We start from the raw sequence: 8,810 nt of genomic DNA, 5'->3' as shown, positions 1-8,810 counted from the left end.
ACTATGGATTCTACATTCCAGTATAAGAAAGGAAAAAGAACAATTTTTAATTCATATAAGGTATTTTCAGAGTGGGAGTTTCGGTTGTGATACTTATGGGGTTGCTTAATATGAGTACAATGGGTTATGGGCCTTAGGCGGTGTGGTTTTATGTTAGGATGTCTTATAGTGAGCTTTGGGTAAAGATCTTAGTGTTCTAACAAGGAGAAGTGTCAACTTGAGGGTAATTCAGAAGAAACTCGGAGAAAATAGGACAACTGGGTAGTAGGCTAGACCAGTATGGTAATGTGATGCTCGGTTCTTTTGGGTAATTATGATGTGTTTCGGCTCTATAGATGTTTTGGTAGCAATATTCTTGGGTTTGGTGGCATGCGTGGCTTGGTCGAGTTAGAGAAATATCGATCTGATAGCTTGGTTATGTGAAAATAGATTTCAAAGTATTCTTGATGGTTTCTACCATGGTTTGAACCGAATATTTTCTACCGGTGTAAGGAACATGTTGTGTATTGTGATTTCCTCCTGTATGGGAGCAAGAGGAAGGTTTCTAGCTGACCGGGTATGTAATTTGCTGGTTACCCAAAGTTGATAATGAGATTCTAATGCTTGTCACATGATGGTATGATAGATGTGGTGTGTTGTTCGGGATTAAGAATTACATGTACAAGGTGGCAGTTCAATCTTGAAGGGAAGGTCATGAATTCTGGACAGAATGGTCAGTTTATGATATTTAGATGAATGTTATAACTACTTGGTAATCCCTAACAAGGGTTCGTATTTCAGAAGGCGCATTGTGTTTTGACTTACAGATGTTCATCGGTATTGCAGTACTTACATGGTTGGTAGATCACCAATATTCAAATTTTTGCTATGTGGCTCGGAAGAATTATTGAAGTATTCCTAGTGGGTTGATCGTGCATAAAGGATATGATAGTTATTTGAGTGCTGGAGTTGGGATCAGATATGGTGATTCGCACGTTCTATGTATTGGGAGACCGAGAAATCTCAGAAGCAGATCGTTTCGTGGTTGCTGGCTTATAGGATGTGGCTAAAGCTAGCTAGATGACGGTATGTGAAATGGTTAGGTCATTGTGGACCTTCAGAGGGAATTTATCTATTTGTGGATGACCAGAGTTGATTTGGGACCCAATTGGTAAACCCAATAAGGATATGTATTCTACACTGGGTCGGATTGGTTGACTCCGTACTGCTATTGTTGAGGGATGTGCCATTCGGTTAGAATTAATTTTATTCGTATATAATATGTTCTATGTGTTACTCTTCCATGCTACGAGGGGTTGTGATTCGTTGGTTATATGCACACATGATGCGGTTCTGTTTGGGCCTTATAGCGAAATTTGAGCGAGATGGTGATTGAGGTGTGGAATGGTTGATTGCGCCTTGGTTATGGTATTTCCGGGCTGTGGTATATTGTGTTATTGGCTTTACCATGGTTATGGCCATGCACTTCATGTACTTGATGTCGAATTGCATGTAGTTGTTAATTTTGAGCATTGTGGCTTGAGGTATTTCATATGGACCGGTGTTTGGATGGTCACACATTGCAAAAGGGCTATGTTCGGGTATGATCCTTTGTGTTAGATTCATATGTCTTGGTCCTACTATGTGTAATGAGTTCATAGCATTGCGTTTTGGTAGTACTTGTTGAGCTTGCAGGACGGTTCTCTCATTTGAGTCATTTTCCCCGATTGAGTACATTTGAATTGTTACTTGTTGGTGCAGAGATTGCACGGTTGTGACTTTAGGTTGTATTGGTGTGGCATGTCAATAGAATAATTGTGTTTGATAATATAAGGTCATTGGACCTATAATGGGTACCCTCAGGTTTGATCACGACGTGTTTGGGAGAGTAATTGTAGAAATCGGCTTAGATAATTGGCTATGGTACTTGTTGAACGAGGGAAAACTCCCTGACCTGTCCTATGAGTGGTTATGAGGTTTCGCGCGTTTCTTTCATTATCGGAAATGTAGGAAGGTGTTGGAACGAGGTTATGTGATTATATCTGGGGTTATGGTTATTGCTTGATACAACTTGTTCAGACTTATACAATGTTTAGATGCGAGACTCGAGTCTTGTAAGAAATTCTGACTGTTCGAAATTGAGTTCTAAGTTTTACGGGCTAAGGTTAAAGGAATGATCTTCAATTATGTTATGTTGTCAGGCCTGTATGGAATAGGGTAGCGTGGGATCACCCCCGGGTATGTGCATGGTAGGGTGGAACATTGATTTAAAGGCTTAGGAACAACTTTTGGCACGTTCGAGGATGAAAGTATGTTTAAGTGGGGGAGAATGTAACGACCCGGCCGGTCGTTTTAAATGTTACAGCCCCGTTCCCTCATTTACTACTTATCCTGTGTTCAATTATAATTTTTTGACTCGTCGGACAGGTTTTAGAATGAATTGGAACACTTATTTCCAAGGCTTAAAGCTCAAGTTGAAAAGGTTGACTGGATGTTGACTTATTTTGTAAACGTCTCCGGAATAAAATTTTGAAGATTCTAATAGCTCCGTATGGTGATTTTGGACTTGGGAGTGTATCCGAAAAATTATTTAGAAGTCCGTAGTTAAACCTAACATTAGGTTGAGTGTATTAGACTCTGTTTAGTATGATTTGAAACGGATATTTGTAAATTGACTTACCTAATGGGTTGGGTTAGGTATCGTCACAGCTAGTCGGATTTTGGATCATGACACCTATAACATTATGTCGGTTATAGATTATAGATAAAATACTAAATATAAGAAATAATTAAAAGGAAGAAAGTAAATAATACTCAATATATTATTGATAAATTTAGACAATTAAACAATTAAGCAAGCTTGAAAGTGAAGCCAAGTTGATTGTCAAACTTAATATGAAGATAATATATTAAAAGTTGTATAAATTATATTAAAAGAATGGTAGTCAAGCTTGATATGAAGCTGTCACGACCCCAAATCCCTCCGTAGGATATCGTGATGGCACCTAGTCTCTAAGACTAGGTAAGTCTATCAATGCGAAATAACATAATAGATATCTGAAATAAATAAAACTGCAATTCAAATAATTACAACTCCCAAAATTCGGTAGAAATAAGTCACAAGCTTCTAAGAATTTATTCCAAGTGTCTCTATACATCAGAGTCTAAAGAGAATAAGGAAAATAATATAATAAGGATAGAAGGGGACTCCGAGGTCTGCGGACGCTGGTAGATGTACATTGAAGTCTTCGTGTACAGTCTAGTTCACTGATACTTGGTCTGATATGGAGTACCTCGATCTGCACAAAACAATATGCAGAAGCGTAGTATGATTACACCACAACGGTACCTAGTAAGTTCCAAGCCAAACCTCGGTAGAATAGTGACGAGGTCATGTCAGGCCCTACTGGAAATAATAAAAGACAGGGTTAAAAGTTTAACAATATAATAATAATAAAATGACAATGGGAATGAATCAAGTAAGTAGTATGTCACAATTTAACTACATAAAATAAGGGCAAATAATACCTCGCGGAAGGAAAACATAAATTTACAACTTTAAGGAAAACACAAAATAACCAACGGCAAATGCAGCCATAAAGAAATATCAACAAGGGCACTCCCTAGGTACCGCCTCGTAGTCCCAAATCATAGATAAATTCACAATATCTCATTTTCTTATATCACCGCGGGAGCCTTCACATTTAATTTTAAAGAAATTATTTTTCCCGAAATAGCATCCCGCATTTTAGCCAACTTATCACACCACATGACTTTTAGTAGTTCCCCTACTAGCCACGCGTATCAAGCTACCCTTTTCTCACCGCATGTGTTTCAACACCCTGACCTTATACCACCGCATGCGTATCAATATCACAATATATCACAATTTGCACCTCAAGCGCTCAAATATTTCAATTTTCCAAAATAAGTCAACAACAATAATATTTTGTACAATAAGGAGCTCACATCTCAATTACAATGAGTACAAAATCTCACAAAATATTCGGGAATGAATAACTAAACAAAAATAATACATAACAATTTAACACCTTGCCTCAATACCAAATTTTTAATGTTAAATACTTTACATTAATAATATTTAAATTAAGAAATCCAACCTTCAAATAATGCACAGTATAAAAGAAATAAATTTTCAACTAAACAAGTAAAACAATTAGCAGGAAAAGGTGAGGCAAACTTTAAATATAAAAATAGATTCATGATGATGAATATAACAGGATAAAATAATTTAATTAATATGCAATAGTGGTCTACACAATTTAAAGACATAATCTTCTACATTTAGCCTTGTACACTCTCGTCATCTCGAGTACACAACTTTCAACATATCACAATTTTTTACATCAATACCAATCCTACAGGGACTTTTTCCCACATAATGTTAGGCAAGTCACTTACCTCAAACCGTGAATTTTTTCACTCCGCTATGCCTCTGCCTCGTGAATTGGCCTCCGAAAGCATCGTATCTAGTCACAATTAATTAGATTCAATCAATATAAATTATTGGAATTAATTCCATATGAAAATACTAATTTTCCAACAAAATCCGAAATTTAACTCAAAAATTGCCAGTGGGGCCAATGTCTCGAAACCTAACAAAAGTTACAAAATATGAACGCTCATTCAACCACGAGTCCAACTATATCAAATTTACAAAATTCCGACATCAACTCGACCTCTAAATCTCAAATTCTTATTTTGAAATCCCTAGGCCCAAATCCTCTAATTTCACCTCAAAAAATATAATCTAGTCGAAATACTCAATGATAATCCTATATTATTGACTAACAATGATTACATGTGACTTACCTCAAGTTTTCGTGTGAATTCTCTCTGGAAAAACGCCCAAAACCGTGTTGAAAATGTCCAAAATAACTAAAATGTCGGAACCCCTCTGTTTTATAATCTGGTCAGTGCTTTCGCACCTGCGGAAACTTAGCCGCTACCTCGGACTCGCATGTGCGAGAAAACAACCGCTTCTGCGGTCTGCCCAGGCCAGCACTACCTCCCCTTTGCACCCTTCTCGTCCGCATTTGCGGTCACACAGGTGCGGAATTTCCTTCACACCTATGACCACTGCCTCATCAGCCCCCTATCCGCTTCTGCGAGTCCACACCTGCGGTCAGTCCCTCCACAGGTGCGATGACACCAGGAGCTGCAAATTTTTAGAATTTTGCCTAAGTTCAAAAATTCATCTGGTTTAGATCAGAATCACACTCGGAGTAATCAGGACCCCGTCTGAATATACCAACAAGTCCTAAAACACCATACGAACTGAGTCGAAGCCTCAAATCATATCAAACAACGCTAAAAACACGAATCATACCCCAATTCGAACCTAAACCTATCAAATCAAGTCCGATTGACCTCAAATTTTGCATACAAGTCATAAAATGATATAACGGACCTACTCAAATTTCCGGAATCGGATTCCGACCCCGATATCAAAAAGTCAACTCCTCGGTCAAACTTCCAAACTTAAATTTCTATTTTAGCCATTTCAAGCCTAATTCAACTACGGACTTTCAAATAATTATCCGGACATGCTCCTAAGTCCAAAATCACCATACAGAGCTATTGGAATCATCAAAGTTCTATCCCAGGACCGTTTTCGCATAAGTTAACATCCGGTCAATCTTTTCAACTTAAGTTTTTCTTGTGGAGACTAAGTGTGTGAGTTCATTTCAAAACCTTATCCGGACCCGAACTAACTACCTCGGCAAGTCACATAACAACTATAAAGTACAAAAAGATCAGTAGTAAATGGGGGAACGAGGCTACAACTTTCAAAACGACTGGCCGGGTCGTTACAGAAGCTAAGTGGCGTATTGAGAAAAAGTAAAAAATATAGAATGATGAGACTTATTTAAATTTGAGATGAGAAAGTGATTTTTTCAATTATGATGAAAAAAATACAATGCAATACCACATAATTAAAATCTAAATAAATCAAATCAAATAATATTGAACAGTAAAAGAATTTCAAGCAACGAATAAATAAACTTACTAACAAGAAAAATAAATTTTTATTATAAAATGATTGAGACAAAACTTATTTGAATTTTAGATTAGAAAGTATTTTTGAATTATGATGAGAAAATTCATACAAATAATAAAAGATAAGTAAAACCTTAATAGATAAAGTCAAAAATAAAAAGATATAGAATGATGAATGAATTTCAAGTAAAAGAGTAATAAATTAATAATCAACTTTATCAAGAGTAAGAAATCTTTTTTATCTATGTTATATTAAAAGAGTTAATAAGTGAGGATATTAAATTTAAAGGCAAACCACTAAAAAATTTATATGATAATAGAATCATACTGAGCAACGAATAAAGCAATAACGATAATCGAGGACCAAAAGGAGAAAAAATGGTATAAAATATAAAATTATAAGATTTATTAGAATTTCAAATCAGAAAGTATTTTTGAGTATGGTATAATCATATTGTCTCGTGTATAATTGGACTTTTTCAATTGTTAAGGGGCATACTTAAAATTATTATATATATAGGGTATATATAAAACCGCTTTGATAGATGAGAGGTTAATTTCAATATTTTGTTTGTCTATACGGCTCCACTATATCAAACGTCAAAGGCAAAAGCCGGACAATTGTTATTCGAAGGATATATTTGAGATGAAAGATCGATAACGACGGGGATTTTCATGAACGAAAGATAAATGTAACACAAATCGAATGTTTACTAATCGTTCTAATATTTACTGCAAGTTGTAAAATTTAACATTTCAAAATCACGAAAAATTTATAGGAAGGCAACTCCTTGCTAAATCATTTCTCGTATTCCTATTAGTCACTGCATAAACTCATCAGTTGTCTTCCTAGAGAGCATTAGGAGAGATTAAAGTCTCCACATATGTTACTGCACCATACAAGTAAAGTGATGCTTCAAGCCCAGCAGTTTTAACTTCTTCAAACTTTTGTGTTTTTGGATCGTAAATTACTAATTCAGCTTTACTCCTCCGAAATAAGATGCCTCCATCCTTCATAAAGCTCACAGGAAGGACATGGATTCTTGTACAAAGCCAGTTATCATCTGGCACTGGCACTGTAATTGCTAATACTTTACTCCATGAATAGCTCATGGTTCCATTCTTTTTCATACGCCAAACCTCGAAATCGGCCAACTCATTAATAAGGGACGAAAACTTTGTCAAACAAAGGCATCCTTCAACAGTGAACAAATTTGGTTTTTCCATTATTAGGTCCCGACGACCTTGAAACAATATTTCTTCAAAATTTTCATTTTTCAAACACAAAGATAAAATAAATTTATTGTCGGGTGGCTCATTTATGATCATATAAACAATTCCATCAGCAACAACCATATCTCCCTCGATGTCATAGCTTACGGGTAGCTTCCCAATCAATTTCCACGAGTCACTCTTGGTCGAAAATATTTGAACATCATGTCCATCTGGATGATATATTAATCCTAGTCTAACAATTTTGTAATCGTCTTTGGAAGATGGAGAATCGTACCCTAAACCATAAAAAGTATAGGACTGCTCCTCACCATGAATGGAGATTGGACTTGGGATTTTTCTTGATTCTCTGATGGTCGGGTTCCACAGGACAATATTGTAAGGAGAGAGAGCTAGAACAAATAACCCACTGCAAGAATTCACATATACTTTACCACCCCATGAAGATTCTGGAATTGTTGGAGGCTTAATAAGAGAGACAACAGAATCACGTTGAAGTGAAGGGGCGTCTAAGGAGTAGTGGTAGATTTGCTCCGTCACCATTCCAAAACAACTCAGAAAGATTTTTTGATTTTGATAATTTTTTATATCACTTTTGCATCGATCTTGGTGAAGATTGATGAATTGACGATCTTCAATTAGTGAACGCCATGATTTGCAAACGAGTTTGAACCGTAAAAGTGATCTCACAGGAAGTTTTATCAGTACATCGATAATATTATCATGGGCAATAAAGTTATCAGGCATTCTGTTTGGATTCGAGCTAGTGCTGTTTGTGGTGTTGAAAGAATGTCACTAGGGTTGGGGTTTAATAAGTGAAGCAAACAAACGCTTTTATGTGAAAAGGATTCTTTAACATCTGACCTTTTTTTAATCCTAATTTCACCCAACTTTGTCATGTCGGTTGGTTTTGCCTTTTCCCTGATGGCGTAGGATTGCAATTTTAACTTTTTGATACGACGGTGCCAATATATCTTCTCACACTAATGTGAGACGTGTACAACTGATTTTCAATTTTATTTCGCGTCCTTTCAATTGGCTCGGCTGTTTAAAGGGACTTCAATAAGCTTGGGCAACATTAAGGCTGTCCCGGCCCACTTAATTCTTAACGGGATGGGCCCATGTTAAACGGGACACGTGATGGAACGGGATGCCATTTCGTCCCGTTTATCCCATCCGTTTTGTCCCATTTCGTCTCGTCCCATCCCGTCCCGTCCCGCATCCTTTTTTTTTGAATTATAGCTGTTGGGCAACGGCTTCAATTGCAAAAATAGCCGTTCCCAACGGCCAAAAACAGCCATATTCAAAAATTATTTTTTTCCTATTCCCCAAGTTTATTTAATTTCTACTATACTTAACCCATCTTTAAAATTAAGAGGTGCAGGGACTTCTTCGTAAAATTTATGAGAATTTAGCAATTCAAGAAAATGAACAACCATCTCTCGAAGACTGCCAAGCTAAAATATATTCTTATGCTAGATCAATGTTTGATAAATATAAATCTATAGAAACAACAAGTGGTGAAACTGCTTCTTCTACTTCTAAGTCTAGAGTAGAAGTTCTATGGGAAGATATGG

At 36.4% G+C, this 8,810-nt stretch overlaps 1 protein-coding gene across 1 annotated transcript; it reads right to left on the bottom strand.

Moving 5' to 3' along the window:
- Nucleotides 1-6,849: 6,849 nt before the first annotated feature.
- Nucleotides 6,850-7,980, bottom strand: LOC104110342 (F-box/kelch-repeat protein At3g23880-like). Its single transcript, XM_070190264.1, has one exon. The coding sequence runs from the start codon at nt 7,978-7,980 to the stop codon at nt 6,850-6,852; it is 1,131 nt and encodes a 376-aa protein (XP_070046365.1).
- Between the last annotated feature and the right edge of the window lie 830 nt (nt 7,981-8,810).

The sequence above is a fragment of the Nicotiana tomentosiformis genome, chromosome 12 (assembly GCF_000390325.3).
Source record: "Nicotiana tomentosiformis chromosome 12, ASM39032v3, whole genome shotgun sequence".
NCBI lineage: Eukaryota > Viridiplantae > Streptophyta > Magnoliopsida > Solanales > Solanaceae > Nicotiana > Nicotiana tomentosiformis.
This window is presented reverse-complemented; position numbering and strand designations above follow the sequence as displayed.

Excerpts from the sequence above, each read along its gene's own strand:
- LOC104110342 (XM_070190264.1), bottom strand. The coding sequence starts at position 7,980 with ATGCCTGATAACTTTATTGCCCATGATAATATTATCGATGTACTGATA.